At 44.7% G+C, this 16,802-nt stretch overlaps 2 protein-coding genes across 3 annotated transcripts in view; one reads left to right on the top strand and one right to left on the bottom strand.

Annotated features, from left to right (window-relative positions):
* pigk (phosphatidylinositol glycan anchor biosynthesis, class K) overlaps window positions 1-16,802 on the bottom strand; it is a 65,876-nt gene that overhangs the window by 13,863 nt on the left and 35,211 nt on the right. The window lies entirely within an intron of this gene.
* The window catches only part of st6galnac5a (ST6 (alpha-N-acetyl-neuraminyl-2,3-beta-galactosyl-1,3)-N-acetylgalactosaminide alpha-2,6-sialyltransferase 5a), a 29,536-nt gene that overhangs the window by 1,142 nt on the left and 11,592 nt on the right, over window positions 1-16,802 (top strand). For both annotated transcript variants that reach the window (XM_086043921.1, XM_086043920.1), the window contains exon 2: window positions 1,297-1,518. In XM_086043921.1, the coding sequence (XP_085900047.1) occupies window positions 1,297-1,518 (222 nt within the window). The remainder of the gene's footprint in view (window positions 1-1,296; window positions 1,519-16,802) is intronic.

Genomic DNA, 16,802 nt, shown 5'->3' with positions numbered 1-16,802 from the left:
ACTGATGGCAAAAAACAATGTATGCTCAAGTATCTTTTTACAATTTGCAAAAAATGTATGAACATTGTGAACATCATGTGTGTGCGTGCGTGTGCGCGGTTCGAGTTGTTTTTGCACAATCCCAGTGCTAAAAGTCAGTGTCAAAAAGCCCTTCCCTCTGGTTTGGCCCAGTCAATCCAAAGGGGGAAATACTCCTCAAAGAATCGTCTAATCCTTTGGATCGACGGTGACGCCCCCCTACCCCGACGTGTCAGAGAGCCACAGGAGAAAAGAAGTAGATAGAAGCATGCTCTCAAGAGTCATTGTTGTTTTGATCATCTGATGGCAAACTCTTTGTAGCTTTTAACTCTGAAAAGAATGTCTTCCAGTGTCAGATGCCTGCACGTATCCATTTTTCAATCGGCAGCATTGTTCCTCCGTCCGCCCCCATCTAGTGTTTTTACGAACTGGATGGGTATGATACAATTCTTTTTTGTCATAAAGACGCTTTTTGCTTCAGCAGAATTGGATAAATCATTGAGACGTATATCATGTTGATTTTGATAAAGCCCAGGTAATTTATCAGCTAGATGGGTGTACTAAATTGATTTTTTATCGTCATTAAGATGTATTTTAATATGTTGAATTTGACAAGCCCAGACTTTTTTTTTCTTTAAATCAAACAGATAGGTATGATGAATACAATGTATTTTGATCATGTAGTATTAGTCAAATCCAATCGTTTTTTGTTAACGCTAAGGGTATGATAAATTGATTGATCGATTTTTGTCAATAAATCATTTGTTTGATCATGTAGAAATCCAGCATTTTCATCAGCAAGCGGGCCACGATAAATTGATTTTTGTCATCAAAACAGTTTTTGATTTGATAGACTTTGATACATTTTTATGAACTAGATGGGTATGGCAAGATTTTTGCACGGCGTGATGACCATAAAGTGGAATTCAAGTCAAACATTTTCTTTACAATAAGTTCTATGCACCCTCACGTCTGAACACGGCATTTTGATTCATATTCCATCTGTGCAACATGAATGAAGCGGCAAACTCCACCCGTTTTTAAATCAACTAGATGGGTATGATAAACAGGTGTTTGCCATCAAGAGACTTTTGAGCAGATCTGCGTATTTCATCAACTAGATGGGTTGCGTAAACTGATTTTTGTCAAGATGGAACCCCTTTTTTCATGCTACACATTCAGACCCAACCCAGTCTGCCGGCAACATTTTGCAATACAGCGTACATGTTTTCCACCGCAGAGCGACAACCTACTAAAAGCTAAGATGTCTTTTCCCAGCGCCATGGCGTCGCCGTGCTTCTCGTGCTGCTCCTGTGCGCCAGCCTCTTCCTGGTCTACAACGGCAGCTTCTACAGCTCGGCTCGGGACGCCAACGACACGCGAACGCGGCGGCGAAAGCAAGAGCCGCCGTCGCCGCCGCCGCCCACCGGCGCCTCCTTCGGCCCGGCCCGGCCTCACCCCTCGGCCCTGCAGGGCTACAGCAGCATCGCGGACCACAAGGTAAGTGCCCGCCGAGGCGCCGCAAACTATCCATCTCGGCGTGGCTCTTAAGAGAGTCATTTATCACAATTCTCCTCCCGCCTGTCATTGCTCATTACTAGCGAGGCTACAATTACATCCCGCGCACTCTAATTGAAAGCCGACGCCACTCGCGCCGCCATCTTGACTCTAGCCAGGAGCAAGAAAATCAATGTGAGCCGTTAAATGATAGTGACGTGCGGTATCCTGAGAGGCTGAAGGGCAACGTTTGGAACCCACGTAAATGCAGGCTGCGGATAACTGGATGCGATCGTCCGCGTAATCACTGCAATCTAAATCAACCTCAAAAAATCAACAGGCACACTAGACACCTGCTCATTTTTGACTAACTAACTGCCTACATTATTATGGATTTTTTTAGAATGAATTGAAATGCCCTAAAAACCAAATGTTTTGTGACGTGTTTTTAATGAAAAGTAGCATACAAACAAAATACATGGCCGTGTTACTGCCCTTTCAGCAACGGACATCTGAACACAATCGGTGCTGCAACACATGTAGACAGACCACATTAGAACCACGAATATTCATTGTTTACCCTCTGCGAAGAATGAATGATATTAATGCCGTACTGAGAAGCCTCCAGAAAAACTGTTCGAGTCTTTTCACTTGTATTGAATTATGTCATTACTGCATGTTTTTATAGAGTGCTAGTTTGCCCATAAGGAAACACATCACAAAAGTTTTTATGGTGTTTCTGGGGGCGGTTGGAATGGATATATGGCATTTCTATTCATTTCAATGCGGAAAGATGATTTGAGGAACAAATGTGTTTGTGTTATGAGCGTGGTCAAGGAGCAAACCAAAAGTTGTATATCAAGAAACTGCATTAAAAATGTCATGAATAGAAATCCGGACCTCTCTCTACATCATGTTGAGAAGTTTACAACCCCGCTAAAACTGAAGACTAAAACCATATAATGTAGTTTGGCCAGTTTAATTACAGAATTGGTCTTTTGGCGCTAAACTTATTATGTTATTTGTATGTTGTTAGTTACGATCTACAGAAAAACTCGAGTAATTAAACTGTGAATGGGAAATCATGCTAGGCTGTTTTTAGTGTTTCTCTACATACGCAGTTGCATCCCTCAAAAATAAGCAGGCCAGTCTTTTGTATATGCGAAACGGAACGGCCAAACACCTGCAACATGTTTTCCATATATATTGTATTTGTGCATCTTCTGTAAATCATCAATTTTTCACAAGCACTTTTTTCTTTTAATGCAACAAATGTGATTGAGGTCAGGAGGTATAATTTATTCGGCGCCGGCTGTGCTGCGGCGCTTGTCTCTGATAAGGCAAAGAAAATTAAAGTTGGGGATGAGAAAGAAGGAAAAAAAAAAAGAAAATAACCCGGTAAAGGCAGACGGGGGGAAAATAAAGGTAGGGACGAGTGGGACATGGCAAAGGACTGCAAAAGGGCAGACGAGCTGAAGATGGCGCGTTAAATTTCACAGGAAGTACTTCGCTGCTTGTCTCGACACTGGAATCTGCCAGACTGATATTCCGCAATGATGCACAGGTGGGGGGGGGGGGGGGCGGTGGGGGCTTGGCGGAGGTGCTATGAGCTTGATTGGCATGGACATGATTGGCACCATGTGGAGACGCTGGAAGGAGTGAAAGAACTGTGCCAAAGGGCGCACAGTTGCACCTTTGCTGGGATCTGTGGAAAAGGCCAAATTGGATAAAATTTCCGTCTTCAGTTAGAGCCTTGATGGAGAAATTTCAGGGTATTTCACTGTATAAAAAAAAAAAAAAAAAAAAAAAAAAGGCAGGTTGGTGTGTAAGGTTATGCGGGCACATATTCCTTATAAAAAAAATAATAATAATAAAAAATTAAAAAAAAAAAAATTTTTTTTTTTTGTTCAGATTTTGGGGTGGCGAGCAGCCCAGTATCCCATTATAAGAAATGAGCCCCTGTTATGAGAAGCGTCACTGGCATTGACACATTTATTTGTCTTTTCACAGTCCAGCCATTCAATCCCAGGAACGTATTTATATATTTTTTTCACATTTTTTCAAACATTAGGGTAGAAGACGGTCTGGAAAAGTCTGGCAGTGAATGCGTTAAGGAGCAAAAGAGAGCAATCTATACTGAACTGACCTTGACACGGAACAGAAAGTGGAGCAACCAATCGCTATTCTTCTCTTCTCCCGCCTTTGCCACCCAGCGCCGAAAGAAAATCATACAATGAAGGCAAATGACATTCATGTTCATTTCAACATGCGATGAGGGCAGACAAAAAGTGGAGGCTCCAAATGGCAAATAGGATGTACAGTGAACCCTCATTTTTCTCGGAGCATATGTTCCAAACCAAAAATAGGTGAAAACCGCAATAAAGAGTGACCATGAAATGTTTAAAAATATATATATATAAATTAATATAAAAACACACCTAAACACATTTTTTTAATTGGGCTATTCCTTAGTACCTGCTCTCACTCTCTTGCTGTCCTATAGGCTCAGTTTGAGGAAATAAAAATACTCGCACAGTTCTCCAAAAAAGAGGTACGGCGTGCTTGCTTCAAGTTGTTTATTTGTCACACGACGTGTAAAACCAAATCATTAAACATCGTACAGTATTTTTTTTTTAAACGCCAAAATGGTCAACCTAACGAATATTAATGAAAGTCGGCTAGCTTAATGCTAACATACGATGCAAAACGCCATAGGCGGGCTAACGGAAATGACCATTGATGTTGCTGTAAGGATAAATGAGGCAAGATGATTTGAGGTAGAAGTGATTTGCGTTACGAGTGTGGTCACAGAATGAATTTAAGTTGTATCTCAAGGCACCACTGTGCGTACTAAAAAAAAAAAAAACGGACGGGCGGCCCTAATTCGGAGCCCCCTCGTTTTATGTGATGCATTTTGGAGTAGGTATTAGTCATTTGTTCTTACTGCTAGGGAGGTAATCGGCAACTGTCACTAATTAGGCAACGTTCTTGCTCGGAGAAAATAAATGGCGACAGCTGACATTTCGGGCAAATTTACTGGTCGCTGATACGCTGTCGCTCCAAGGGAAGAACGACGCCATCTGTGCCGCCAGACCCGACGAGGAGTCGCTCTCACCACCGCTCGGGTGGCAGCTGCACGAGATGTTTAATATTTCACTAAGCCATTCTTCTCCCGTATTTTTGAGGACACGGTCGCGCCATCCGCCAGCTGGAGAGCGAGGCGGGGAAAATCTCCCCAATTACAGACGCACGGTTGTCCGTCTGCCATTTAGAAAACATCAAACTCAAAGCGACGGACCGTCTTTAGCACCGAGAACTCATTAAAGGAGTGAAAATGTTTCACTTGCAGCGGATCTGCTTGGAAGTTGAAGGCGACGCATTCCCCCGAACCCCCCCCCCCCCCCCCCGCCCCCCACCCCCCGGCGTCAGGGCCTACGGGAAGCAATTACGGAGGAAGATGGCAGGAGCATCTCGATAAGCGTTCCCATGACGGGAGTAATATCACACCCCGCGGTTACGGAATCACGGGTGAAGTCATAGATTTTTACCATAACGCCAGGGAGTGAGCAGAATGGCAATTCCAGGCCTCTTGTGTGTCAAAGGCAGCGTTCGGACTGCAGGCGTACCTGATTCCAATCAAATTCCTCCTCCGATCCGATTTCGGAGGGATGACCGTCCACGCTCTTTTTTGTCCAAATGGGATCTGGCCCTGTTCACACTGGGCCGCATAACTGACAGGTTGCTAGCGACGACGTCGGAACGGTGGCGTCGTCCAACGCGCGTAGTGTTTGACGTCGCCGCCCCGCACTTCGACGTCCGCCGTACACCCGATGACGCCGATTACGATAAATGGGTCGGTGGAAGAGTTCGCCACCTGCGTCATTTTTGTGGACAGAGACATTTCAGTTCGATAGCACTTGTGAGATTATAGAAAAATAATCAGACTGAGAATCGCAGTTTGGAATGATAACATGCGTACGTTTGTTTAATGGTTTTAAATGTCGAAGGTAACTTCAGAATGCCAATTATCCAAAGATGTATGTATCAGTATCAATAGTGTACCGTGAGATCTAACGATACCGATGCAATACTGATATTGCATGGTTTTAAATACATCCTTTTTTTAAAATGTGTTATTTTTTTTAAGCGCTTATCCTTTTGGGTGTGTGGGGGGGGGTACACCCTGGACTGGTCACCAGCCACTCACAGGGCGCATATAGACAAACAACCATTCACATGAACCTACATGTGAGAGGGGAGGGAGGGAGCCCAAAGTACCCGAAAAAAAAAAAGACAAGGAAGCACAGGGAAAACTTGCCGTAGCTGAGATTCGAACTCAGAACTGTGAGACGTGCTAACCCGCTAGCACACCGTGCCGCCCAATCAGTGTCATATGCTGACAAATCAGAAAACACAAAATACCTTTGCAGGCAACATACACTCTGGTTTATTTGCTTTTTAGTCTTCATTGTGTCACATGCAAAGACAATACAGTCGCTTGGCAGGTTACTGTTTTTTGGGGGTTTTTTTTAGGGTGGGTGGGGGATTGAATAAATATAATGCATTATTTGGCAGGCAAACAAAATAAAAAGCAAGTCCAATGAAAAAAATGAAATGACTTTAAAACTTGGAAGAGCGCTTCCGCTGCATCTTCTCCAATGTTTGCCAGCAGGGATTCAACTTGTCGCCTCCCACAAGCATTTTATGAATAATGCTGCAAACCTGTCCTATTTTGACATTTATGCACTGTGACGTGATTAAAAGAGTCCGTTTTAATCATGCAAAGTGATATGATCCATTCCGGGCCCTAAACTGTGACTATCATAAAAACGTTATTAAGTCGACGGGCAAAAGTTTTTCAAATTCATCGCCATGTACAAAAGACGTTAAGCACGGTTAAATGAAAATAAGCTTAAGTAAAACTACTCACCCTTTGAAGACAACGGGACGCATGGAGCCCGCTCCTCATTAGCCGTTGTAGTTTCAGCTACATGCTACGCTATTATGGCATCGTCATCGTCAACACACGAAAAAAAATGGTTGCTCAACTAAATGATTATTGTTGTTAGCGCATTTGCCGCACAAATTTATGATAAGCAAAATAATGTTTGAGAGCCTCCTCACCTGCACCTCCAAAAGAGACATTTTTACTAGCAGGTAGTCGATATTTTATTGTGAAGATCAACGTTTGCGGCTAGTGGCAGTTAGTAAATAGCAAATTGACGGTAGTTGGCAGCTGACAGTTGATTGTCGTTAACTGGTAGCTGATAGTTTAATAGCTGGTAGCTGATAGCGTAAAGCGGAAGTCAACCCAAACATATTTTTTCCAAGGATATGTTCGCAGCAGGCCCACTAGTTGAAACACGGCATTCTGATTAATTTTGCGTTTGTGGAATATAAATTAAGCAGCAAAATGCACTCATTTTTAGCTATCCCTGGGGGCGGCCATTTTGTCTTTTGTCGACTGAAAATGACATCACGACTGCTCACAACGACCAATCGCGGCTGACCTATTTTCTGAATCTGAGCCGTGATCGGTCGTTGTGAGCAGTCGTGATGTCATTTTCAGTCGACAAAAGACAAAATGGCCGCCCCCAGAGATGGCTAAAAACGAGTGGATTTTGCTGCTTAATTTATATTCCAAAATCTCAAAATTATTAAGAATGCCATGTTTCAACTAGTGGGCCTGCTGGGAACATATTCTTGAGAAAAATATGTTTGGGTTGACTTCCGCTTTAAAACTGATGACGAAGTTGGTCAGCTATTGTTCATAGATCATCGTCGGTAATAATTGACAGAAGGTAGTTGATAGCTGATCGCTGATATGTGGCAGTTGACTGCTGTGAATTCTTAGATGATAAATGACAGTTGGTAGCAGATGAGAGCCGGTAGATGATAATTGATCATTGTTGGGTGATAGTTGATTGATGATAGCTCATTAGCCAATTTTCCTCGTTGTTCTGCGCTTCCACACTTTACATCACATCCGCTCCCGCACGGTCAACGAGACACAAATGTGTCTCAAAAGATAGAATGCGCCGCATCATACTTGTGTGCGTGCATCTGGTGACAGCGGCGGGCGGGCGCCCGGCAGCCGGCAAAATGTCTCGTCGGCGAGGGCAGGCAGGCCGTTCTTATTCAGGCGCAAGACTGCTGGAGACGAGCGCCGCGTACGCAATGGATTGATGTCCCGCGGGGGCAATTAGTGCTTCTTGCTAGGCAACAACGATAACAACACACGTGACGGGCTAGCATCAATAATACACGGCCGCTGGCCGGGACGCTGGCACAGCTTCACCTGAAGTGGCAGACACGAATCAACACGAACGTGTGAACTTCATGACCGTCTGCCTCGCACGTCACCAGTCCGTTTTGATGCCCGCAAACAAACAAACAAGCCGGCCAAAACAAGACATGCCTTATGGACAGTCTATTAAAAACGTGCTCAGCCACAGCCTGTTTTCACAATATAGCCACTGTGCAACAAACAAGACGTGAAAGTCCCGATAAAATGAAAATACTGTAAATTACTTGTAAATAAGAGTGCTGATAACAACCCTGCCAGATTTGAATGATTACAAAAAAAAAAACCCCAAGTACACAAAATGACACTTCAAAACTATGAAAAATAAACCTGTTCTTTCCGCTCTCCACATTGTTCAACTGTTCACTTTCAATCAAATCCCAATACAGCTAGCATCTTCCTTATGCTAATACATCCCCACACATATCCGGTGCTCATCGGTAGCCCAAGGACCGAAAGGAAAGCTGGCTAGTCAACAACTTCACCGCCTCGCTTGGTGCTGTGTAGGTCCTGAGACACTTCAAGTTAACGGGTCATTAAACACGACGGCACACGTCATTTATTTAGCCCGTGGCTCACACTACATGACAGACATTTGCACACATACTTCCCGCTAGTTACATAACCACAATGCTTTACATTCCAAAATATTACTAGACTCGGTGCTTCTCAATTATTTTCTGTTACTCCCCCCCCCAAGCAAGAAGGAAAACAATTCGCGCCCCCGCCCCACCACCCACTCTCCACCGCCACTATAAATAATAGCATTTGTCTATAAAATAGTTATAGGTACACCTCTGCATAACATCGTATCCTTGTTAACGTAAAGGGAAAAAAAAGAAAGAGATATAGTTCAACTTACCAACTACTGGAGTGGATGTGCAATTACACTACACTTATTGTAGTACGGTGGCAAAAAATAGCATTTCCCCCAGGGTCAGCATCGCACCGTGCCCCAACCCCCCCCCCCCCCCCCCCCCCAGGAGGCCCGCCCCACTATTTGAAAAGCACTGCTGTAGCTTAAATAACACAATTATAACACTTGGGAACTTGAATAACAACACGAGCTGTTCTGTAAATTGTGCCATCCAGGGAAGATTAGGGTGTAGCCATAGCTAGCTAGCTAGCTAACGGCACGTCGCATTTGCGTCGGATAATGCCTGACGTGAACAAACATGCACGGTTACGAGAGGGGACCAAAAGTGTGTCGCGTGGTGCCGTTCTAGCCGTGCTTTCCCCCCCCCAAAATCTGAAAAACTCAAATGGAAAAGCAATTTCATGCTTTATCTCCACAATTCAGTAGGACATAGTTCTGTCTTTTCTCATGTTTTCAGCAATGACTGTATTAATTTGGCACAAGCCATTTTGAGATGATGCTTAATTGCCTTTTTCTAAAGTCGCTACACGGAACGGCAGACGAAGTAAATGGCAGGTGATCGATGATGCGTAATAGTTGGCAGATGATAGCTGCTCATTTTAGACGATTGGGGGTGGCTGTTAGTTGAGAGCTTACAGTTTGTATATGAGAGGTGGTAGATGATAGGAAAGTAAGGTCCTGTCATCAAAGGACCCTGCCCAATCCCCCCGAGCTGCCCTTGTCCTACTTTTTTCCAAGCGCTTCTTTCTCTGACACACACTACTTTTTCTTCCTTTTGGAGGGACCAAAAATACAAAGCAAGAAATGTGTTTCTTCCTCCTTCTTCTTATTCTTCTTTTCAGCCCTCTGCTTGCATTTCATTTCCCTGCCCGCCTCTCCTTCAGTCTGTCGTGCACCCCCACTTCCTGGTCACTACCCATCTATTCCTCAAGAACAACAACAACACCCGAAAAGTAGGTTTGAAAGCAGAGAAAGATATTTTGAACCCCCTGCTGAATGGCACCCTGTCTTTTGTATTCCAAGCAACTGCTGCTGCATTGCCCGTGCGCGTGGCAGAAGCTTGTCTCTTCTCCCCGGCTGCAGGGAGGTTACGCTGTGCACCGAAGGCCGTCGGCCTGAAAGGGAGCCAATTATAGCGAGGGAGGGGGGGGAGAAAAAAAAAAAAAAAACACACACAGCATGTTGCAACGCGGTGCAACTCCATTGTCTGCTCACTTTCTCTGTGCCAGAATCCAAACAAGGTACACTAATTGAAAGTCACGGGCCGGGGGGGGGGGGGGTGGGGGTGGGGGGAGCGTAGGCTGTGAGACAAGGAGGAAGTTCGCTGCTCCGTCCGGACTTGTGTCTAAATTGAAGGACCTTGATCTGTTTGTTGGCCGTGAGACTTTCTGACGAGAAGACAGCAGACTCCAAGAGTTGGGGAATATTTACTCGTCTACCACAGTTTTGGATACTGGTGTCCCACAAGGTTGCTGTCTTAGCCCACTACTTTATGCTCTGTCGACACGTGATTGCGTGGCAAAGCATCATAGCAATAGTATGATCGAATTTGCCGATGACGCGACTGTCATCGCACCCGTTACGGACAATGAGGATGCGTCCAGGGATGAGGCGAATGACTTGTCCGGATGGAAAGAGCTAATAATTGACTTCAAGAAAAAAAACAATTTTAAATCAACCAGTTGAAATTGTATCCAGTTTTACATTTTGTGGCAATCACATTTCCGACTCTCTTCCCTGGTCTCGAGTAGATCGTCCCAAAAAGCACAGCAGAGGCTTTTATTGCGTTAGATGTCTCAATGAGATATGGCATGTCCAATGTGACCTTAATTAAGTTCTGCAGGTCAACGATGGAAAGCATTCTGACTGGGTCGATACTAGTTTGGTTTGGGAACATCATAGCACAGGATCATAAGCGTCTTAGTGAGGTCAGCTGAAAAAAAGAAGAAAAAAAATATATCACTGGGTCTACACTCCCTAAGATTCAGGACATTTATAACACTCGTTGCAGGAGGAAAGGTCTTAAGATTTTACAGGATTTCAGCCATCCTGCTCATAATCTCTTGAGGTACTTACCATCAGGCAGGCGCTTAGAAAGTATTCGGGCCCGGACCTCTCGTTTTAGAGAGAGTTTTTATCTTCAGGCAGTTCGGATGTTAAATAGCAGGCCAAAGTTTTTAACTTGATATACTGCGCATTGTGTTTTAGGGTCATTTGCATTGTACTTTTTTTTTTTTTTTTCGTCAAGACATTGAGTTGAGAGAGTGCAAGGGCACGTTTCATTTCATCGGAATGTACCTTGTACTTTTAAGATGGGTACGAAAATAAACTGAAACTTTAAACTACAATACCGAACATCTGAATTGTTATTACGGTTGATCGATTAGTAAATGGTTGAGTCCCTACTTGCGGTTGCATTGCGTATGGGAGTACAATTTCAAAAGAAAAGCAGGAGGTTTGGATTTCCACTCGTCAGCCTTCTCGGCGTGACGCTTTCATTTGCGATGAAGCGTTTTGAAGGCGTGACGATGTTCATCCACGTTCCTGCTTTTTGGTGTGTGCGTGCTCGCCTTCAGACTGTTGCGACATAAGCGCCTGCGGCTCTCGCCAATAGCGACCGATTACAGCGCCGCACAAACAGACGGCAATTGAATCTCTTTTTCGGACTTCTTTTGATGACGCGCTGCACACAAAGAGGCCTCATTGAACTCTCAGCGAGGAGCTCATCTTGTATCCCTCCACTTCATGAAGGAAAACGCCGGACGTCTTCCGAACCAGATGGCAAGCACGCCGCTCTTTGCATTTCCTCCCTCCTGCCTTCGCACCTCTCCTTCATTAACCGTCGGCCCAGTCAGTTCCCGCCTCCCGCTAACGACTGCCCCGAACGTCCGCGGGCAGCTCCAAATGAGCTCGCTCGGCGCCGTCCGTCCGTCCGTCCGTCCGTCCCGGCGGCGAGCTGGCCCCGCAGCACGATGAACGCATCGTTTGATGCCGCTCTTGAGAGGCTGACGTTTGAGTCGACTGTAATTGGTGCTGCCGCAGCTTCTTCTCCTTCTCCTTGTTGCCTTTTGGCTCGCACTCGCAGCTTCGTACGAGCTATCTTGGAACCCTTCCCAATTTATTTTGACACTTTTGCTTACTCTTGAGAGTGGAAACCACTGAAATGTCCTGCAAAAGTGACCATTCTCTGGGTGTTGTTAAACCGCACGACCGCTAAGGGACGGCCATATTAATTCCTGTGGTATGAAATAGCCACAGGCATTTATTATTGAAGGAAATAAGTTTAGCCGTATAATTTGTGAGCTTTAAACATTTATTAATTCATGCCCTAACATTTATTAATTTTGCATGGGTTCATAAAACGGTGTTGTTTGACGAGTCTAATTTCCGTGATTTGCGCATGCGCAGTGTTGTGGGCGTTCGGAAATACGCTCCGAGCATCACTCGGACTGTTCAGAAACTCAAGAGCGTTGTTCAAATGTGCCATTTGGTTATTCAGAGTGCCAATCACGACATATGATTGGAATATGACTCAAGCAGCAAAATACACCCGTTTTTGTCCAGCTCAGGGGGCGGCCATTTTGCCACTTTTGTTGACTGAAAATGTTGCTCAGTGCTCAGGTAAGGACCAATCACAGCTCACCTGTTTTCTGAAGCTGAGACACGATTGGTCGTTACCTGAGCCCTGAGTAGTTGTGATGTCATTTTCAGTGGACAGAAGTGACAAAATGGCCGCCCCCTGAGATGGCTGAAAACGGGTGGATTTTGCTGCTTAACTCCTATTCCACAAACGCAATATTCATCAGAATGTCATGTTTGGACTAGTGAAGGCGCCTGCAAAATATTATCGCAAAGAATTTCGGGGGCTTGACTTCTCCTTGAACAGTTATGTGCTACTTTGTGTTGGACAATCGTATTGAAAAAAGAAAAAAAACAAAAAAAAAACCTACTGACGTTTGTGGTTGTCAGGTGGCAAAATGTGAAAAAGTTCAAAGGGGTGTGAATAATTTTCAAGGCGGCGTACGTACCATAGCACAGAAAAGTTGTCAAGTTTAGCTTTCTGAGACTTTCTGTTTGCCTGCCTCACATTGACGCCTCGAAGCAGCAAAAATTGCACTTGTGAAGCAGCAGACGACGACGCCCTGCTGCTCGGTATGATTGCCATCTTGGAGCATTGGCCAATTCTTCACCACCCGCCGTGCTCGCTGGCTGGCCTTCGCTCTCTCCCCCCCAACCCCGGCCCCCCCCCACCCCTCCCCTCCCATCTCGCTTCTCGCCGCCCCACCAAATAATCAATAACAACACCGGAATGCTATTTCTCTGCTTTGAGGGGGCATGGCATCCATCAGGCGTAATGGCCCCCTCGCAGTCCTCCAGGGACCGATCCGGACGTCGGGAAAGGAGCAATTATCGGCCGTGTTACGCGTGAGCGGCTACGGCCATGTGAGCGCCGAGCGTGAAGCCAATCGGGATAAAAACAACCCGGCGATCATGTCCGCTACACTCCCAGGCCTTTTCTTCCTCTGTTTAATTACCGACTCGATATTATTAGACGCCTACCGTACAAGCGACGGAGCGCGGCGCCTGCCTGTCTCGCACTCGCGTCGACATTTGCGACGTTCCGTCATTCGTGATGCCGAAGCCTGCCGCCAAAATACGCGAGGAATTGACGCCTCCTGAAAAGGTTGAAAACAATAGAGATGACACAGGTTGGCGGCAAAGCACGACTTTTGTCTAAATGAGGCTCTTCCATTCACTTCAATGTAGATTCTTGGCATCTGCACGAGATGGCAGCAAGGCACTGTTTTTGTCTAAATGAGGCTCCTAGACTCACTTCAACATAGTTCGTGGGCACCGAAATGGGGCCAAAGAAATATTTTTTACTGTACAGAGGACCCCCGCACACTTGCGCCTCTGCACCCACAGATTCACCTTTTCGCATATTTTTTTTTAATCAATACTTGTTTTTTTTATGAATCCAATTAAAATACGATATGATGTCATATATGATTGGCGTTCCTGGAATCACCATGTGAAAGCGAAACAACTGACTCCAAGTATGATGCGACACGATTAAGTGAAATTTAAATACGATTGACTCCAATCTGGATCCGAGTTACTATAATTATTATGCAACACGCTTTACTCGATTCACAATGCAATAAAATCCAATTATGATATGATGTAATATGTTCAAATCTGACAATTGTGACTTGTGAAGCCGAAAGTCAATTCTCCACGTATAAAGCTCCTCCGACTGACTCCAGTTGCAGTACGAATTGTATGACACAATGCATTTCACTCTAATAGCGATACATATAAAGCTCACTCCGTAATGATACGATCAAATTACAATGGAATTCGATATACATGGTACAGTTCGCTACATACGATACGATAAATTCCAATTACACGGTCATATGATACAAAATGTTCCGAGTCACTCCAATTACAATATATGCTTCTCCGGTGCGATACGATTCACTACAATTGAGGTGAAATAGGATTTGACAGAATAGCAGTTGCATGTGAGACTTAGCAAACACGGCAAATGAGACAAAGCAAAAGTGGCGCAGCTGTTCGATGCAATCAAAAAAAACAAACAAAAAAAAAAAAACAATGGAATGAAATGTTTTTGCAAGCATTTACTGAGCAACCGTTTCATTGGCCGCCATGTCTTGTTTTCATGCCTCTCTCGATGCATTTCTCCAATGAGACAAAATAGCCCGACGGCGATCATAACCACGTCTGCCTAATCAACGAGACAGTGAAGGTTGTTGTGCTCGCAGCACTCGGGAAGTACAAAACGAGCAATTTCAAGCGCATCAATGATTCATGCGAGCTGAAGACGTGAACAATGCGAACCGCTGCTGATTTATTAGCAAGAGCGAATGTTTGTTCAGCATCAGCCACACATAGGATGATTTGCCGCGGATAAGAAACTGCGGCTGTTAGGAGGCGCAACGTGGAGTAATTCACATGACTTCTGTTGTTAGGACTCGACGCCTAGTACTAGTTGAATAAATCCAGTTGTCAGGACTCCCCACCTGGAATAAGTCACATGACGTCAGTTTTTAGGTTTCTCACTCGGAATAAGTCATGAGATTCCACTTATTAGGATGCTCCGCCTGGAATAAATCAAAGGAATCCAGGTGTCAGGACTCCAGACTTGGAATGAAGCTCATGACTGCAGCTGTTAGGCGATTCGCTCTGGGAAAAAGTCAGCCGATCAAGTGGTAGTATGCTGGAATAACTCAGATGGCTTCAGATGTTAGGACGGTCCACCTGGACACATGGTCCAGTTGTTAGGATGCGCCGCATGGAATAAGTCAAATGAATCCAGATGGTCAGACCCTCCCACTGGAATAACTCATGAATTCAATTGTGTCAGGTTAGGATGCGCCAACTTGATGAAGTCAAATGAATCCACTTGTTAGGACTCTCCGCCTGGAATAAGTCAAACGAATCCAGATGTTAGGACTCTCCAACTGGAATTAGTCAGAGGACTCTCGTTGTGAGGACCCTCTGCTTAGGATAAGTCAATGAATCCAGTAGTTAGGATGTGCCGCCTTGACTGGGTCAAATGAAATCTGTTGCTAGAACTCGCCACCTGGAGTGAGTCACATGACTTTAGTCATTAGGAAGCTTTGCTTGGAATAAGTTTAAAAAAATGAAAAAAAACATTAAATGAATCCTGATGTTAAGAATCTGCACTTGGAATACTTCACAACCTCAGTTGTTAGGAAGCACCATCTAGATGAAGTAGTCAAATGGATCCTGGTTTTTGAACTCTCCAGCCACAATAAGTCATATTGGGAGCGTCCGTTTTGGAATAGGTCAAATAACTCCAGTTGTTAGGACGAATCCAGTGACTATTTTTTTGTTGTTGTTTTTTTAAGATGCTCTTGCTTCAAATCACCCCGGATGTTTGGATGTATGCGCCGCTTGAAGTCACATGACTCCAGCTTTAAAGACGCGCCACCTGGAATAAGTCATAAAACTGCAGGATTTAGAACGAGCCATCTGCAATCAGTCATATAAATCCAGTTGTCAGGACGGTCCGCCTGGAATAAGTCAAATGACTCCGGGTGAGATGGAGAGCCTTGTTTCTCAGTAATAACCTCCCCGAAGAGAGCCATCGGTGGCCAGCGAGGCGACGCTTCTGGAGACAGAGGAGCTCGGCGAGGCATTTAGGGGCCCCCGGGTACAAATACAACTTCCAACCTAGCTCGGCTGCTGCAAAGATTTGCTGTCAGAGTGCAGCCAGGTGGGAGGGGGCCGCCTTAAGGTGGCCAAGACCGCCAGGACCTCATTAGCGCCGTGTTTCATCAAGCACCAAATGGCTCCCGCTGCTTCCATATATCTCCTTTTACTTTCTTGCATCCCCCGACTTCTTCTCTTCGCTGTCCTCCGATCAGGAATCAGATGATCAGCATTCACCGCGCAGCTATGATCATTCCGGCCCGCGTTTGTAATGGCTTACGCAGCATGTAAATAAACGCCACTCGTGTCGGGGCCACATTTCACAGCATCATTAGGAGTGTTCCGGGTTGCACATCGGTGCCTTGCGGCGCTGTTAAACACAGAAAAATACATAAAGCTTGTGGCGTAGTTAGACTCAAGAGATGTCGGGATTCCTGTTTGCTATTGTGTCATATATTTCACATTATCGGTTCTTTTGTGACACTGAAATATTGCAGTCACTGATTTGTAAAGTATTACCCCAATTCTGTGCTACTTTTAAGCTGTGGCGCCGCTGTAAAAAAATGACACCCATTTTTCCAGATTTTGTATTGACAGTGGATGGATGTTTTCGAAAGCGTTTAACAGGATGCAAAAAAAAAAAAAAAAAAAAAAAAAAAAAGGAGAAGCGGGGTGAAATGAGTTTTCTAATAATGACGTACAAGTTGTCAGAAAGAACCTAACGTGAATGTTTTATAAACATTGGAGACAATTTAGAGTCTTCTATGAACGTAATGTAGATGCTTGTCAAAATTAGACAACTTGGAGTCTGCGATTAACTTAACATACAATATGCCTTATAAACATCAAAGACAAATTGGAGTCTACAGCAAAGCTAACGTTCAAGTTAGCGTGATCAAAGAC

The sequence above is a fragment of the Filicampus tigris genome, chromosome 10, assembly GCF_054856515.1.
Source record: "Filicampus tigris isolate MCC_2025a chromosome 10, RoL_Ftig_1.0, whole genome shotgun sequence".
Lineage (NCBI taxonomy): Eukaryota > Metazoa > Chordata > Actinopteri > Syngnathiformes > Syngnathidae > Filicampus > Filicampus tigris.
The sequence above is the reverse complement of the archived record's forward strand: the minus strand, read 5'-3'. Positions and strand labels throughout refer to the sequence as shown.